The sequence below is a fragment of the Notamacropus eugenii genome, chromosome 7 (assembly GCF_028372415.1).
Source record: "Notamacropus eugenii isolate mMacEug1 chromosome 7, mMacEug1.pri_v2, whole genome shotgun sequence".
Classification (NCBI taxonomy): Eukaryota; Metazoa; Chordata; class Mammalia; order Diprotodontia; family Macropodidae; genus Notamacropus; species Notamacropus eugenii.
Window position 1 is genome coordinate 17196685 of NC_092878.1, and position 18315 is coordinate 17214999.

General features: G+C 47.1%; 2 protein-coding genes across 8 annotated transcripts; one reads left to right on the forward strand and one right to left on the reverse strand.

Annotated features, from left to right (window-relative positions):
• Positions 1-837: 837 nt before the first annotated feature.
• Positions 838-14569, reverse strand: NUTM1 (NUT midline carcinoma family member 1). Of its 7 annotated transcripts, none has more exons than XM_072625247.1 (9): positions 14458-14569; positions 11140-11857; positions 8703-8831; positions 5643-5782; positions 3982-4265; positions 3375-3491; positions 2994-3108; positions 2320-2474; positions 838-988 (listed from the first exon to the last, which is right to left on the reverse strand). In XM_072625247.1, exons 2-9 carry the CDS (start codon positions 11832-11834, stop codon positions 899-901), a joined length of 1725 nt encoding a protein of 574 aa, XP_072481348.1. In that variant the 5' UTR covers positions 11835-11857; positions 14458-14569; the 3' UTR covers positions 838-898. The 7 variants fall into 7 exon arrangements, with proteins under 7 accessions (XP_072481348.1, XP_072481346.1, XP_072481345.1 ...); XM_072625245.1 differs by lacking the exon at positions 14458-14569 and adding an exon at positions 13868-13951; XM_072625244.1 differs by having other exon boundaries at positions 2320-3108.
• A 222-nt stretch (positions 14570-14791) lies between these two features.
• NOP10 (NOP10 ribonucleoprotein) lies at positions 14792-17075 on the forward strand. The gene is made up of 2 exons (XM_072625254.1): positions 14792-15048; positions 16386-17075. The coding sequence occupies exons 1-2, from the start codon at positions 14995-14997 to the stop codon at positions 16524-16526; spliced, it is 195 nt and encodes a 64-aa protein (XP_072481355.1). The 5' UTR covers positions 14792-14994; the 3' UTR covers positions 16527-17075.
• Positions 17076-18315: the final 1240 nt, after the last annotated feature.

Below are 18315 nucleotides of genomic sequence, written 5' to 3' on the forward strand. Positions count from 1 at the left end.
CAGAATGGTTCATTCTTAATTCCAGATGGACAAGACACTCTAAGACACATACCCTAGCCTCCTCTCCCTGCCACTGTTATATATACATCATCACTGATGTCTCTCACACACACGCACACGCACACGCATGTGCACACACACACACATGCACACACACGCACACACACACATACTATCCTTTCTGCCCAACACCTGTTGACTGCTCATCCCAGCACAGCTAACAACAGCTAACAACCTTTCCTTTGGAGAAGGAAAGGAGGGAAGAGTATGAGAGACAGAAGACATGGAACAGTACTGTCAGCTCTAATATATCAGCTTGCCATGGAACCAAGAGTTGGTCCTAACCCCAGCGAGGTGCTGAATACCTATGGATATTAATAGTGGGCATTCCATAGGAACCCTCTGCCCAACTTTTTCTGGGATTAAGAGTGGGGGGGGAGGGACAAGAACACATTCCATTTGGGAAAGCCTAGAGGAAATCAGTTAAATGTCAACAGGGCAGACAGAGGTTAGATACCAAAAAGGACTTATCAATGATGAGGGTTGTGAGACATGGAAACATGCAGTGAGGGCAGGTGACTCCTCTTAAAGCTATCTCAGCACAGGGCTGTCATCTGTCAGGGGTTGGGAAAGGGGATGGATGAAATATCTGAAGAACCCTACTAAACCCAGGAGATGGACATGGAAGCTGAGGCTGCAGGGAGAGAGCATGAGACTGGAGGGCAGGATCCCACATCCTCTGGGACCCACCTATGATGTCTGCTCCCTTCCTCTTCTCTGCCTCAGTTCCCCTGACAGCAAAGACTCTAAGAACAAAGGGAAGACTCACTGCAGACCTTCTCCAACAGGGACGTCTTTAATTCACTTTCTCACAAAACTCCAAGGGTCCTCTCACATCTTACTTCTCACTGAGGTGGTCATCTCCATCCGGCTCAGTTGCTGATCTCCCCCAAACCACCATATTTATAGGGCAATCAGAAAGGAATGGCTGAGAGAAGATGAAAGAGCTCTGAGTGCCACAGGGCCCGGATCAACCCTGAGGATCCCACCCCGGGGAATTACTCATTTAGGGAAGGATGATTTGGCTGCCCCCTACAAGCTCCGCCTTCGCTTCTTTCTCCTCCCAGGGACTTTACCCTCACGGTGTCTCTTTCGGGACTGTGAAGCCTGTGCTTCCCCTGAATTCAAGGACAGTTCCCCAGAGACACCCACTTCACCCCCTGGGCGGGGCCTTTTGTCCACAGGAGACATTCCACCACCCTGAAAGAGTTTCCCAGACTTCAGTATGGGCGACGGAAGTTGACTGAGGCCTACAACCTCCTGAGACAGTGAGCACGATGCTAGACTAGGTCCCCTAATCACTGCAGAGGCTGGTAGAGGACTGAGGGGCAGCCCCCGTGAGGACAGTCTAAGTTTAGAGGCCAAGAGGAAAGCAAAGTTAGAAAGTTCCTCATCCTCATCTTCCCCTTGTTCTTTGCCAAGTCTATCTATGGGTCCAAGTTTTTCCTTTCCTGGAGAAGAGGGTTCTCCAAGAGCTAAAGGGTCACTAGTTTCCAGGGTTGGGGGTATGTCCCCAAGACACTGGTTAGAGGAGACTGGTTGTTGGGGCTCTTGTGTGTTCGCGTCATCCTTGGTTTCCGGTAAGGGACTTGTATCTTTGAACTTTGGGAGGCCAAAATCCTCTCTGCTCTGTCTTTGGCATTCACAACATTTACCTTTTGGTAAACTAGAGTCAACTCCAATAGCAAAATGGAGGTTATGGTCATCTCTGACAGCCAGTAAATTGCCATTCTCAGTGGTTCCCAGCAGAGGGGAACCTGAATTTCTGTTACTTTCCATTATACTAATATTATGCCTCCTCCCTGGAAAGGAGGAACATTGCACAGACCCCAAGAGTAGGTCATGGTCTGGACATCTGGGAGAGAGAGTGTTTTTGGCAGACCCCAGATTGGAGGCACAATTTTTGCTCTCTATTATAGAGGAGTTACCTCCAGGACACAAATCACTAAGATCGCCTCCATTTCCAGGAATGTGTCCTCCAATCCCTAAGACAGGGTTGCTGGCACTCAGAGGCTCTGAAAAGCTACAGTCATTACCATTTTCTAGGGGACTTGTGTCATCCTTGTCCCCAGAAGAGGCCATACTTTTTTTTGTGTCCTCAAGTGGAATACTTCCTATATGTCCCAAGGAAGAAATGTGGCTTTGGGTTCCTGGGGCATAACAGCCTCCCTGAGACTCCACATACTGAGATATTTCTCTGATCCCCTCAGTCTGTCCTGGGGCCATTTCCAACTTTGTGGAGTCCCCCTTGCTACTCACCCAAGGGGCTGAGCTGAATGGGGTCCTCTCCCTCTCCCCAGCTGCTCTGGAGGAGAGGCTCTGGCCAAAGCCTTTGATCATGGGAGCTCCTCTATCATCTCTCCAAGAAGTCCCCACCACAGTCTCTTCCTGGGGAGCAGAAGATGGCTCCTTCCCTTGAGGAAGCATCCCAAGACCTGTCACCTGGCATCCCTTTCTGAGACCTGTGACCTGTTGTCCCATTCCCTGGCTTTGTGGAGAAGTAGTGAAGTCAACTGGTTCTGGAGGTCCAGCCTCCAAATGGGTAGCTCCCTCCAAATGAGGTCCTTTCTGCCAGCTGTGGGGACAGGATTCTAGGATCCCCTCAGTCACTAAATGGTCCCCTTGGTCTCCAGGCCCCCCTGAATGGCCTTCCTGATATAAAGACACCAGGGTAGTGCCCTTCCCAGACCCTCTGCCCTCCACCCCTAAAAGGCCCCTAGTCATCCGTGGAGCTGAGGTCTCTAGCCGCAGGTCCCAGCTACTGGGGGATGGCAAAGTATTACCATCCCTTCCTAGTCCCCTTGGGCCCTCTGCTGCCCTGTCCTGCCCACCATGCCCTTCTCCCCTTGCCCGTTTTCCTGGAGAAGCTATCTGCCCCAGGTGGACAATACCCCCAGCCATACGAGCCCCAGGTGAGGGTCGAAGCCGCCCACCCCCGTCTTCCTCCTCATCAGACAGGGAGGGACTCGAGTCTGATTGGGCTGCACTGCAGCTTGGGAGCTCCTCTTCATCCTCCTCTTCCAATGCCAACAGCCGCTTCTGCACCAGCTAAGACAAAAGAGAAGCGGAGAATATCAAACTCTGCCTTTGGTGATAAGGGGAGAGGGGTGGGAGAATGAAGGAAAGCTAGCTAGCAATTTGGGCAACAGCTTAAAAATGAGAAACTCTGAGCCCTCCTCATCTGCCCCTGCATCTCAGATCTGGAATCGCTCATCTCTAGATAACTGTATTCTAGGCAGAGCAGCGTTTGGACAAGTTCTTGGCTCTCTGTCCTGAGCCCTCCTTCCCACTCTCCATTTCCTCCCATCGTTTACCTGAGTGGGAGTGAGTCCTTCTTCCTGTTCCAGTTCCTCACTTAGGGCCAAGGGATCCCTCTGTTGCTCTGGAGACAACACCTCTGCCAAAAACCTAGGGTGAATCACAGCCTCCACCTGGGGGAAGAGGGAAAAAATAATTAGCATTTATGTAACACTTTCAGGTTTGCAAAGCATTGTACTCTGTTATCTTATGTGATCTTCACAACAACCCTGTGAAGTAAGTGCTATCCTGATTCCCATTTTACAGATGAGGAAACTGAGGTAGACAGAGCTTAAGTGATTTGCCCAGGGTCACCCAGCTAATAAGTGTCTAAAATAGAATTTGACTCAGGTCTTCCAGGCTCCAAGTCAAGATTTCTTTCCCATAGCACCAAGGTAGCCTGAAGAGAAGGAAGATGGGTTTGAGGCCCAGGTCAGGGAACAAGAGAATCCTGTGGCCTCAGCTCTTCCTGCCCACCCTCAAGTTCTTATCTGAAGCTCCTTGCTTTTACCTCCTCTTGGACAAGAAACAAAAAAAAAAAAATGAAGAAGAAAAAACCCCCAAATTTGGGGATTCCAAGGGCCTCCCCAGGGCAAGAGCCCTTCCTTGGAGGCATGTCCTCACCTTGGAGACAAAGACATCCTGAGCACACAGCTCCTCGATGTAACTCAGCAGACCTGGATCAGGATAGGTCTCTTCATCCTCGTCTTCCTCTTCTTCTTGTTTGCTCTCTGGTCCCCCAGTGGCAGCATGGGGGACTCCTACCAGCCCAGCCATGATGTCAGCATACTGCTTCACAGCTTCTGGCGGGATCTCCTTGGGCGCTTCAGGGGCTGAGGGGCGAGGAGGTCGGCGTTGGCGACGACGTGGGGGGCGGCTCTTAGAGGCAGCCTTCTTTGGGATGTAAACTGGGGGTGGGGGAAAAGAGAGGTAGAGACAGCACAAGCCCACATATAGAGTCATACTGTTATGGGATGCATAAAAATGTTACACGTCATAAGTAACTAGAAAAGGAATTTCTGGCTACGAGTCAAGCCTCTCAAAATGGGAAAATTGCCCACAGAGTCCTGTTATGGTTAGGATCCTAGAGAGGCGTCAATAAAAGAATAAAGACTGAAACTTTAGTCTGACCGAAATGCACGCACTCCTGACTCTTGTTCCCTCCTTTCAGTATTATTTCTTCTCCAGTCTCTATATCCATCAATGCTAGTGATTGGCTGTACTAAGGTATCAGTAAGCCTGACCTGATTTAGCAAAGGCTGGGGGACACTGGACATGAAAGCCCAAAGGAGAAAGAGTCAGGAGTAGGCAAAAACCCAGAATCAAGGGAACCTCAGAGCCACCTATAACTTAGAACTGAAAGAAATCAGAAAAGACCATTCAGTTCAAAACCTGAAATGAGTTCAATATAAACCTTGGCTCTAAATTTATATTCAAATACTAATCAAGTTCTTACTCATGTTGAAATAAACTGCTTTCAGTACCAAAGTGCTAAAATACCCCAAAATTTCACTTTTATAATCATTGTTCAGAAAATACCAGGAATGTTTGTGTTCTGGACATGGGAAGGCTGATAACAGCCTTATCCTGAAATGGCCAGAAATACTTTACAAGAGAAAAGTATGAAAAAACATAGTTAATTTAAAAGTTGACGTGATTTTATTTTGTACTAACCACTTAACGGAAACCGAGGAGCAATATATTTTTAAGCTCCAAACACTTTCCTTGTCTAAAAATTTTAAGATAGAATATACTCAATTCGCTTAACTTTTTGTGGATTTTCCTAAAATATTTTTAAAATATTTAGTTGTGGGTTTTTTGTTTGTTTTTGAAAATAGACGAAGATTAATAAAACAGAGGGAGAAAGTTATTTTAAATAATCTAACGCAAATCCCTTCCTCCAGGCAGATAAGGTATCTCTCTTTCACAGAGGAGGCAACTGATGTCCAAAGAGAATTAATCAAGTTGCTCAGGGTCATGGAGCTGGTTAACAGAAGAAGGGGACCAAAAACCCAGCTCTGCCTCTTCATGCAATGTTCATTCCACTACATCTTGTGAGGGAAAAGCTGCAGAGGCAAAGCAGAAGTCTTCATTTAGGGCTTTTGTTTTTTTTTAAGAGGAAGAGAAAAGCGTGTAAATAACGCAGGGTAACATACAAATGAGTGCTGTGTTCAGGCTAAGAACTCAAAAATTTCAGGTATCAGGATTGCAGTGATAACCTTGTAAATCCCAGCTGATCTGGGGTGGTTCATATTCTCTTCCCTTCTGGGGGAAGTCTGGCTCACCTTGCTGCTGACAAATCTCAGGGCCTGGGGGTCCTGGGGGATCAAGCTTAGGAGGGGCTGGAGGAGGCAAGCACTGAGACCCGCTCATCAGCTGCACTTTCTGAATCTGCATTTCCTCCTCAGCCTCAAACTCCATGAACCTGTAGAGGATAAGGAAGGCAAGGAGCTGATCACAAGACCCAGTGACTCACTTTCCAGCTCCCAGGCTACATCCATACTGAAACTGAAATGAAGCAACCTAAGCTTCGAGTTCAAGGTCCTGCATAAGTCACCTAGGAAGGTGATCACAGGCCTGAAGTGGGTCCTATAAGGTCATAGAACCATAGATTTAGAGCTGGAAAGAACCTTAGAGATCATCTAGCCCAATTCCCTAATTTTGCCCATGAGAAAACTGAAGCTCACATATGTTAAATGACTTGACCCAGGAAGCACAAAGAGTTAGCCACAGAGCCAAGATTTGTACCCAGGTGTGCTGACCAAATCTAGTGCTCCTTGTCATTACATGCATCCCCTTATCTGCATTCTGGACAGACCACTGACAAGAAGAAACAGAAGGTCTTTTCTGTGCTCAGATCACCCCCTTGGTCTTACTATATTTTCAGCCCCTTCTAACAGCTTACAGCTCCTTATGATCTCCATGTCCAACCTCTTTTGTATTTACCTTCTTACCCAGTGAGATGTAAAAGATGCACACTAATAACACATGTTACTTTTAATTATAATAATACCTACTACTTCTTGTTGGCAAAGCACTTTACATACAGTATCTCATTTAATCCTCACAACAACCTTGTGAGGTAGGTGCTACGATTATCACATCTGGTATGGCCATGGGTTGAGAAGTACACCCAAGAGTGCTGGATTCTCGACTGGCTAAGAGAACAGGGTAGACAGGAGGGCCTCACTTGGGTTGGTTTGTTTGTTTCTATACTCTGAAGGTAGTAGGTACAGAGATTCTCCAAAGGATGCCAGAGTTGTTCCAATTCATCAGTTCCAGTTACGAAGCAGGCACAAAGAAGGGGGGGGGGGGTGGAAATAGAATCTGGACCCAAGAATATTTCCTATAATGAATAAGAATGGTGATAATTGGGATAGAGTATTGCCAGGCAGGAGCCTAGGAATTCTTCATCGTCCGGATTACAGCCTTTTTTGTATATCCCAGCACTAAGCAGAGAAGGGAACTGAAATTTAATTCAAAGAACATTAATTCAATACCACCTGTGTGTATGGCACTGTACTAAGCCTTAGAAATATAAAAACCAAAAAGTAACAGGGTCTGACTTCAAGGAGCTTATATACCCTTGGCAAGGGAGGAGGGTTTGAGAAGAAGGGGGGGAAGAGGTGGAGTAGTTATATGACATGGACATAATCATAATAGAAATTAGAGTACGATGGGGACAAAGGAGAGGGCCAGACAAAACAGCACAGGAAACTTTGAGAAGGAAGAGATTACAGTGATTAAGAAAGGCTTCACAGTGAAGTCGGCACCAGGCCTGAGTCTTAAAGAAAGGATTCCAAACCACAGCGATGAAGGAGGGAGCACATTCTGTGAACAGAAGTCTACTTAGCAAATGCACAGAGGTCAGAGAGATAGCAAGTAGTCCAATCTGCCTCAAACTCAAAGTGAGTGAAAGAGTAAGTTTTAACAGGCAGGAAAGATATTAGAATTATGTTGTGGAAGGCATCAAAAGCAAGTTACTATACTTTGTCCTAACGTATCAAAAAGTTTCTGAAGGTTTTTGAGTAGGGAATGATATGGTCAGACCTGTGTGTTATGTCAGCAGTGATGTGAAGGAAGACCTGGAGAGAGAGGAGGTTTATTTAGAAGACTATCCTATAGCTGTCCAAGCAAAAAGTAATGAGGAAATACCCCAAGGAGATCAATGATAGATAGAAAAGGATTTGTGTGTGTGTGTGTGTGTGTGTGTGTGTGTGTGTATCACACCAAACACAAAATATTCATAGCAGTATTCTTTGCAGTAGCAAAAAACAAGAATAGAAATTCATAACCATGGATTGGGGACTGGCTAAACAAATTTTGATACGTGAATGCAATAGAATATTATTACACCATTAAGAAATGATGAATTTGAGGAATTCAGACACAAAACACAAAAGGCCTTTCAAACAAGGCCTTGAACAAAGTAACAACGATGAAAGGAAGCAGAAGGAAGAGAACGTGATGATTATAGTAATGTAAATGATGACACTAAAAATGGCCAATTCTAATGACAATCTCCGTCCTGGACGATCATCTCTTGGTGAAGGAGGAAATATAACTTTCTTCTCCAGGTAGAAAGTCAGGGACTGCAGAATGGAATATATTTACAATTTCAGGTGCAGTCTTTGTGTTGACTTTCTTGGCTTACGTTATCTTGTTCTAACAAAGAAGGGTTTGATTTCATGGAGGAAGAAGGGGAAATGATTGTTATAAAATGTAAGAGCCAACAATAAAATTTTCTCTTGAAGTAATGATACAACTGAACTAGGGTGAACCAGAATGGTACCAGCATGCGTTAAGAGCACAGATGCAAGAGGTGTCGTAGAAGCAAAACTGAGCAAACACTGTACCTGACTGGATGTAGGGAATGTGGGAAAGAAGGGAATCACAGATTCCCTTGAGATTTCACACCCCAGTGAGTGGGAGAACTGGAAAGAGGGATCTGGGAGGAAAGAGAGCCTAAGCTCTCCCAGCTGTGAGTTCAGTTGGAGATGACTGGGGGAATCTAGTTGGAGATACAGAGCAGGTAGGTGGGAAAGGGTTATAAATCAGCCTATCCTGAGAGAAGCTCATGATGGGTAAAATAATGGATACAACAGGAACATCTAACAAGAGAAGGCATTAGGCTGAGAACGTGCTGCAAGATAAGAGGGGTGGGACACCAAGCACCCATGAGACTTCCTGTCATTCCCACATCTGTTCTGCCCTATCACATACCCTGAGGATACCAATCTGCCATGAGATTCCCTGGACTCATGCCCACCCCACCCATAGTCATCCCATCAAATGATCCCTACCATAAATCCCTCCTCAGTCAAGAGAACAAAGGTCAAACTCACTTTTCTGCCATCTCGTAGAAGATCATTCGGTCAAAGTTGCTACTTCGCTCCCACTCCTGCACCGCCCGTGGCAGTCCATCCTCCAGGGTCATAGCTGGCTTTAGCCGGGCCAAGGAACGAAGCACTGGGCTAAAAACACCCCTATTCTTGTCACATCCTACTTAGGCTTCTCCCCATCATGACCCTTTTACACATACACCTATCCTGGCACCTACTCACTTCACACTCACTCCTTTCATCCACCGTCTACCTTCCCATCCCCATCAGATCTCACTCATCTCTCTGTCTCTATCACAGCCCACATCCAATCAGACATGGTAATTCCTTCCCCATCCATCCCTTGCTCTATCAGAAATTGGGCAAATCTTTCAGAATGTGTGTACATTCAGTACACAGTAAGAATTGTTTCATTCTCTGTGTTCGTATCCCCAACACACAGCAGGCATTAAAAGCTTTTTGATTAATTAATTTATCACACAGAACCTGTGATGGAACAGCTGCTAGATTTGAGGAGCTGTGGCATAAAAGACAGAGAGACGATGAGGCAAAGAGACAAAAAGAGACAGAGAGAGACCACTCAAATTCTACTCTAGTACTACATAGGTTCTCTAAAGCTGTCCCCAAACTCTCCAAGCTGGAAGAGCTTAAGTACAGATCCCGTTAACCGAGGGTTGGCCTAGCTAAATTTGGAGAGGCTCATTGCCAGACTTCCCACCAGATGATGATGTTTGGGGGACTCACAGGAACTCATAAAGCTGTCCACAGAGGTATAGTGGGTTTGCAGTCTGTTGGTGAAGGAAGCAACCACATGTTTGTGGCTGACATGCCTTCAGACCTAATTAACATCTTTGTATCGATCATTACAAAAGCTTTTCAGGAGTAGCTAAGCCCAGACGCCTGAAAGCTTGAACAGGCAACATACAGCACATGGGACACCTTTCACAGGTCAGGAATAGTGACTGCAGAGCTTATCAGTGTTGCTCTGCTTCCCTTTTTGTGCCTTCCTCCCAGTTTCCTGAACTTCCCTTTTTCTCACTGCACTCCCAACCTCAAGGACTTACTACCCTCATGCTGTTTTCTAGTGGCCCAAGGCACCCTAGTATAACACCCTACTTACTATAAGCCAGCCCGCCTCCTAAATAGCATCCTACACTCAAAAATGACCTCTCCCATCCCGACACCTTCCCCATTCAAAACTCCCATTTCCTTAATGTGATGATCTTAGGGATGTTGGGAGTGATGAGGATGAGGATGAGGATGATGACACTTTACAAATATTACTTCATTGACTTCACAATGTCTGGGAAATAGATGCTATTATTATCCCCATTTTACAGATGAGGAAACTGAGACAGGCAGAGGTTAAGTGACTTGACCAGGGTCACAGGGCTAGTAATTGCTCTGAGGAAGGAACTGAACTCAGGACTTCCTGATTCCAGGTCTAGCACACTATCCGTCGCTACGCTTGAATAACCTAATTATATAATTAAGATAACTCATAATAAGGCATGACTCACTGATAAGCCTAATTCTGACAAGAGCATTTGAATCTTAAGCAAAAGCTTGTTAACACAAATGAAGCATAAATTAAGGAATATGTATCAAGCACATTTTTTTGGAAGGGACAGGAACCTTCTAGATGCTTCTGGTCTGTTCAACCCACTTTTTTGTCAGCAAAATGAAGAAGACTCAGCAGCCCAAGTCTGTTGGTACTCCTACATCTATGCCTTTGCAGAGGGCATTTCTCATGCCTGGAACGCATACCCTCCTTAACTTTCTCTCTTAAAATCCTTAGCTCCCTTTCCAAATGAAGTCTTTCCTGATTTCTTCTAGCTGCTAGTACCCACCAACATTACTTTCGATAAATTTTGCAGCTGGATAGAGAAATAGTTATTGCTCTGGCCTGGAATCAGGAAGACCTGAATTCAAATCCTGCCTCAGATATGTGACCCTGGACAAGTCACTTAGCCTCTATTTGCCTCAGTTTTTTCAAGTGGGAAATAGGGATGATAACAGCACCTACCTCACAGGCTTGTTGTGAGGATAAAATATATATATAGATGTATATCTATATATCTCCTAGAATGTATGCCACCCTCTTGCGACCTTTTTTCCCTTTCAAGGCTGCCCTTGATGGTTATTTAAACTTGATCACACAGTATAAATAGAAGCTAAAGGCACAAAGTGTTTTTTGTTTACAGACCCTCATCCCCTTAGGAATATCCCTGTCCTGCTGACCCATTTTAACTGCTCTGCCTACAAATGAATGTGAAGGAACTATCTTTTTTCTGGGAAGTTGCACTGTGGCCCCTGACCTACCATCGGATATTTCCAAACAACTTTAGTCTATAATCCATCAGGCTTCTCCTGACTCTTCCTTCCAAGAATAAAAAGTCTGAAGGAGTCTACAAGCGTAACTCCAAAAGCAAGCACTCACATGAGGAAGCAGGAAAGCGCTTCTGCATCAGGGCTCCGGGGCAGGTGTCTCCGGGCCAGTGCCTTGTAGCGTTGCCAGCGACGAAAGTTCTCATAAACACCCTTGGAGGTGCAGGAAAGGTCACCCAGAGAGGGTTTGGGACAAGGTGGAGGTGGACCTCCCTCCCCAGGAGTCCCATCTGGCCCCCGCCAAGCCTTTTCTGGGGGTATAATTGGAGCTAGTTGGGCGGTGGGTGGTGGGGCCAGGGGAGGATGGGTAGGGGGTCCCTCTCCTTCACCAGCCTGGGCCACCCCAACAGCCTTAGCAAGAAGAATGGTCTTGACATTGGTGGCTGCCAGGAACCGGGGAGTGGGGCCTTCAGGGCCCCCACGGGGAGGACCTGGGGCAATCCAATTGAGGGCAGTCTGAGTGAGGATAAAGGTCTGAGTTCGGGGGGCTTCAGATGGGCCCCCCTCTGTCTTGACTTTGACGATGACCTTACCAGCCCCACCCCCGCTAGGGCCTGCTCCCCCATCCCCTGTCACCAGCAATGTACTAGGGAAAGCAGACAGAACCAGGGGGCTACCCGGTGGGAATGGTGAAGAAATGGGAGTTTGAGGTGGTGGCTCCCAGAGAGGCTTGTCTGATGGTCCTGGAGGGGGTGGGGGTAATGGAAGTGAAGTACAGGGTGGGACAGGGCCAGGCTTCGGGGTCATTTCAGGTCCAGACAATGAAGGAGCTGTTGAGAAAAAGGAGGGATTGGAGCAGGAAATGAGGCAGCTAGAGGCCTCAACATCTGGGGACCCTTTGGACCCTGATACATTGCAGAGCTGGTCCCCTAATTCATAGGGTAAACATCTTTACCAGTCCAATAAAAAAAAATGTCTACAATATCACTGACAACTTCTTTAAGGATATTCTTAGAAGTCTACCTCCACTGTGTGGTGTCCCAAGACATAGAACAGGGTTGACATGCAGGAGATAACAACTCAAAGTATGTCCCCAACTAGGAGGTTGAGCATCTGATGGGAGAATCTAGAATCTGGCCCTTCCCTAGGCTCCTTTGGTGTTCCTAAATTAGAGATCAATTGAGAGAGGTTCCTGGCCCTGTTTCTTCATTCCTCCCCTTTTTCATCTCCTTGCTCCTTTTTTTAAGTCCCCTATTCCTCTTCTCATCTAAAAGTACAATAAAAAAAGTTCTATAGCCATAACCAATTTATCCCTAAAACTCTCATTCCAATTAACAACTCATTCATTTCTGCTTATAGAAGTAAAATCAGAGACATTCCCCCTACTCCCAGCCATCTCTAGCCACTTAATAATCTTCCTTCTAGAATCTTCTTAAGGTAAGGAGGGGAAGCCCATACAGATTCCTAGAGATTCTCCACTCCAGAGGAGTAAAAACTAGTCAAAAGGAGGTAGTAGTAGACTAGGTGGATAAAAATGACAGGTTTTCTTACGCTTCAGAGAGCTAGCAGATAGACCCCGTGAAGTGTGGCAGTTGCTCCTAACACTGATTCTGATTCTCTCTATCGTTTACCTAGGTTATTCCTTCAGTAATGGAAAGGACAAGGGCTTTCAAATTAACAAGTAATTATTGAGCACTTCCGAGGCACAAGGCACTGGGAATACAAGAAAATATAACACCACATATAATACATAAGATGCCTTCTAAGGAGATGCCTCCATTTAATAATAACAAGAATTTAACAATCCACCTTATCCCACAAACGACGTGAAACTCACACACAGTTTACCTCCCTGACCATAAAATAAGATCATGGAGTCATGGATGATGGTAGACAAGCTCATCACTCTGATGACAAGCAGGGAAGGGTCAGGACATGCTAGCCATAACAGAAAGAGGGAGGGAACAAGATGAAATGGGTTAGAGGGCCTAGGATCCTAGGATAGATGAAACAACTCAGAGTAAATCAGTACTGCCTATGTTCCAGCTGTGGTTGAATAACTATGTATTAACCACCTCCCCAATACTCCCCAACCTTCAGCCCCTGATAAATGCAAGAAACAAGTTCCAGAAGTTCCCTGGGCAAACAAAAACAGAGGTTTCTAGGTGTCAAGGAAACTGAGGTATTCAACCCTAGGGCAGTTATTGTATTCTATATTAATCTATGGGGAAAGGGGGGAGGGGGTATTGTTTTGAGGTTCTCCCCAAGCCTCCTAGTCTCTTGGTAGGTTCAGGGCATGCCTCTGCAAAAGAGGACCACTCTGGCCAAATTTCTGTCAAAAGTCTTTTCCATCCAATTCCCTCTGTCCTCTCTGATTGAATATATCCCTGCTGAAATATCAATTTCTAAAGCAAAAACTTGGGAAAACAGGGTCTCTGCCAGAAAGAAGGACGTAAGTGTTAGACCTAATTCTACTAAGTCCTTTTGTCCTTCTTTAAGGTGGCTAATGCCTAGTGACTGGAGGCTTCTTGCCTATTTAAGTCAATCTGCTAGTGGGTCTTCTCTCTCAACTCAGAGCTCCCTGGCTCAGTTCCTCCAAGGCATCCCAAATCAGCTCTGAAGAGGCTGGCTCTGTGAACCCCAAGGCTCCAAACTGGTTCCCCAACCTCCCCGGGTCTGTTGCCTGAGCATGGGATGGATTCATTGGTCTGTCTTCCTCTTGGGTCCCACAGTGCAGGTCACAAAGGTGATCCCCAGGGCTACAGTCCCAAATTTCTTTCCCTGGGGCTCGAGGGGATAGGGGGCACGGATCTTTGTGAGAGGCCCCCAGCTCCGCTCACCTCCATCTGGGACTGGACCCTCTGGCTTGGGCACTAATCGGGGCTGCCTAGCAGCCTCCAGGATGGCACAAGGGTCAGGGCCAGGGCCCAGAAGGCCACCTGGTCACAGTAGCTGCCCAAGAATTGAGGGCAGCAGAAGGGAAAAGATTGAATCAAAACAGAACTGGAACCTGGAAACCCGTGCATTCTACGCAGTGGGGGAAGGGAGGGAAGAGTGAGGGCCAGGCCAGGGGGCCGAGGAATGTTCTAGGGAAGAGGGGGAGGAGAGCTCGGCGGGGAGGATCTGAATTCAGAACCCAACTCAGGCGACGACCCTGAATGGGCAAGCCACTCAACGTGGCCGGCCCCAGTTCCACGTCTGGGCCACGAGGCTGGGCGGGTCCTCGCCAGCTCTCCACGTGCGTGGTGGGGGCGGAGGGGCACCTTCCAGCCTCGTCCCCCCCGCGGCTCCCAGGTGAGTGGGCGGTGCAGGTCCCCATCTCCCACCTCCGAGCGCAGCGCCCCTCCCCGTGCACCTGGCCGGGCCGCCTCTGCACCCCCGGAGGGTGCGGCGCAGGCCTGGGCGCCCCGGCCCTCGTGCCTCTACTTACCCCCTGGGCGAAGGGGAGCCAGGGCCTGAGCTGGCCTGCGCCTCCATGTTCTCAGCCGCACAAGATGGAGGGCAGGGCCTGGCCGCGGCCTGGGCACCCTCGGCGCCTGGATTTCCTCGCCCCTCTAAGGCTCTGGGCGCTACTTTTCTTCCATGGGACTACTTATTGCAGTTTGCATGCAGGGGAGGGATATTCAAGTTCTGGGTTCAAAAACAGCGGCCTCTCCATCCCTGAATGGGCTGTGGCTAATGGCCTCCCCTGGCATTCGAAGCCCACTCCCTTCCCAACTTCCAGCATAGGGATGCGCTCCCTAGTGCAATCCCAGGGCGAGGACTCCCCCTTCAGGAGGGCAGGAGGAGAAGAGGAGGGGACTACACCTCCCAGCATGCCGCGGGGGCTCTACTTCCCGGAAGTGTCCCTGGAACAAACACGTGGTCGGGGGGTGGGTCCGCGCTCCCGGGCCAAGGCGGAGGTGGAAGCCTGCTTGTGGCCGAGTCTTCCCGTGGCCTGCCCGCCTCGCGAAGGGAATTGGCCGCCATGTTTCTGCAGTATTACCTCAACGAGCAAGGGGATCGGGTCTACACCCTAAAGGTACGGAGAGGAGGCGCACTTGGGGGGTGGAGACGCAGGAGGGAGCTCCGTTCCCGCCCTGCGCGGCCGAGCTGGGCAGCGGCCTGTGTAGACGCTCTTACCGGCGGCTCCGTCGGGCCTCGTTATTGTTTTAACGAAGAAGGAGCCGAGGCCGAGGGAGGGGAGCGGCCGGCCCGGGTCACTGCCTTGTACCGAGAGGGTCGTGTAGGGAGAAGAGGAGGAGGACGGAGGCCGAGGCGGGCAGCCTTCGTTGTGCCCGGACCCTGTGCTTGGCGCCGGCATAGAGTGTAAAAAGAAGAGCCCCCCCCCTCCAGCGGGGACCCCCCGTGGTGATTCCGGGGGGCGCTGCCGGGGGACTCGGGGCTGTTGGGTGGGGTTTGCGCTTGGAAGGAGCTCGCTCCCCACGCCCAGCCCTAAATCCCGCGGAATTCAGCGTGTATCCCAGACCTTGTCGTCTGAGTATCTCACCTCACAGTCAGCAGACTTCATGAAGACCTACTATGCACAAGGCTGTGGGAAACAGAAGGAAGGAAAAGGTTGTCCCTGCATACCCTCGGCACCCACAGCCTAGGGACCTAATCGTCCTTAGCCCAGGTCTGGTCTGTTGGTCAGGGTAATGCTGGGGCTGGGGCGAGGGGATGGATGAGGAGAAATAAACAGCTTCGTCCTCCCTGCCTGTCCGAGTCTTTTCGACCTTTTCTCTGGTTCTGCTCCAAAATAATCAGTAAACCTACTGTGCTAAACACTGGGGATAGAGTAAGCTGTACCCTCAAAGAGCTTACGATGTGGTGAGGGAGACAACGTAGACAAATATATGTGTGTGTGTGTATATTTATAATGTGTGTATATATATATATATGGCAAGCTATGTACAGGATAAATAGGAGATAACAAGGAGGAAGGCACTGCAAGTAAGAGGGGCTGAGGAAGATTTTCTGTAGAAAGTAGAATTTCAGTTGGGACTTCAGTAGGTAGTGTTCCACCCATGGGGCATACCAGAGAAAATTCCTGGAGCCAAGAGATAAGAGTGCCAAGTTTGTCAAATAGCCTGGAGGTCAGTATCACTGGATCAAAGAATATGTGGTGGGGGGAGTAAGGTATAAGAAGACTGGAATGATAGGTAGTGGCTAGGTTATAAAGAGTTTTGAATGCCAAAAATGCGTTTTGTATTTGATACTGGAGGCAATAGGGCTACACTGAAGTTTGAGTAGGTGGGTGATGTGATCAAACCTGTACTTTAGGAAAATCACTTCATAGCTGTAATAGGGGCCTGTACTAGACTGGTGGCAGTGTTGGATGTGAGAATTCACATTCGGTTCTCTTTGTTCTCCTAACAGAAAACAGACCCTGCAGGACAACAGACCTGTTCAGCGCACCCAGCCAGATTCTCCCCAGATGACAAGTACTCCAGACACCGTATCACCATCAAGAAGAGATTCAAGGTTCTCATGACCCAGCAAGCACGATTGGTCCTCTGAATTACCAAACCACCCAGGACTCTGGCACAAGAAGCTTGTCCTACATCTAGGAGACCTCATTCAGGAAGAGCTTACATCTTTGACTCTCTTAACCCATTGTCACAAGTTTAAAATGACGCCCTTTGTACACTTGCTTCTTAGAATCTAGCTGCAGTTTGCCTGTGTTCCTCTCTGTACTTGGTAGCAATCAAGCTAAAATGAAAGTCTAAAGTTGCCATATCTTTTTAATCAATGTTGTAGGCTATTAAAACTGAAATGGTTTAGAGATCTATTTTTCCTTTTTAATTGGGGGCAGAAAAGTCTTTGAATTGATCAGAGGAAGCCAGGTGGCTTAGTGGATAGAGTACTAGGTCTGGAGTCAGGATGATCTGAATATATTTGTAAAAAGGTATTTAACACAGCACCTGGCATGAAGTAGCTATAGAAATGCTTATTCCCTTTTCTGATCAAAAAATAATATCCATTTTTATTATTGTTTTAGAATACTAGCATGTTTGCATTGGAATTCAAAAGTCCTCATTTTCTTCAGTAAAAATTAATCAAATTGGACTAGATGGTCTAGTTTCTTTTATCTCTAAATTCTTAAGTCCTGTGGATAGTCTTGAATTCCTTCCCCTCTATAGTGACACTGATATTCAACATAGCACACACAGCAGTGCCCATGAGAGATGTCTTCTGAATGGACTGAGTGACCAAAGAGGTTATCTTTGTCCTAAGGAAAACCTTTTGTACACCTTAAGGCACCAGGCATGTGTGGGCTATTATTCTCTGGAGTCTCACAGTTTCTCCTAATTTCTGAACAGATTAATTTTAACCAAAGAATCCTCTGAAGCTCAGATCAATTTAAGAGAATAGCCACACATTGTGACAAATGTTTTCAGGTTGAGGGTTGAACAAGTAGAAAGATTAAAAAATTAAGTTTTAATATTCTGATCAATCCATGTCTGACGGTAAACAACAAAGATTTACCTTAGGGCTTTGTGGTAGAACCCCAAAATTCTTGACTTTATTTCCCTCTCTCCCTTTGCATGTAGGGAAACCCACAAGTGCAAATGTCTTTTGGGAGGTGTTAACCTAAAGAAAACTTAAGCACAGGGAGTACAAGGAAACCTCCAGGAGCAGTAGAGTCATACTTTGAAAAACCTAATTCTTTGTCTGTTTTTCTGATGGGGTATGGTCTAAAGTCTTTTTTATTAAACCAGGAGATCTTCCTCTCACTGTTTGTAGACCTCAAGACAACCCACTGTCACAGTCAAAGCATTAGATGGTTCTTTTGAGGAAGACGATGAGGTTAACAAGTTGACCTAGTCTTGCAGACTGTGTCTTCGCATTTACGTCTTATAGACAAAAGGATAACCTTGTTGCTTTTCTGCACTTAGTGAAGAATATTTGAGTCACTCCCCAACAGAAAATATGAAGACACAAGTTTTTTGACTATCCTTATTTATCCAAATTCTTGAATTGAATGGTTTTGCCTCCTGCCAACCCTTTGTTAATCTCCCAGTTCCTCAAAAAGTACCCAACCTTGAAAGTGTATGTAGGTGAGAGTGATGACTAATACTTACTGAACAATAGGAGGTTACTAGGTAGCTCAGTGGATAGAGTCCTGTGCCTAGAATCAGGAAGATTTGAATTCAAATACAGCTTCAGACACTTCCTAGCTGTGTAACCCCTGGGCAAGTCACTTAATCTGTCTTAATCCGCTAGATAAAGACATGTCAAACCACTCCAGTATCTTTGCCAAGAAAACTCCATGGGTAGTATAGGAATGCTATATGGGGTCACAAGG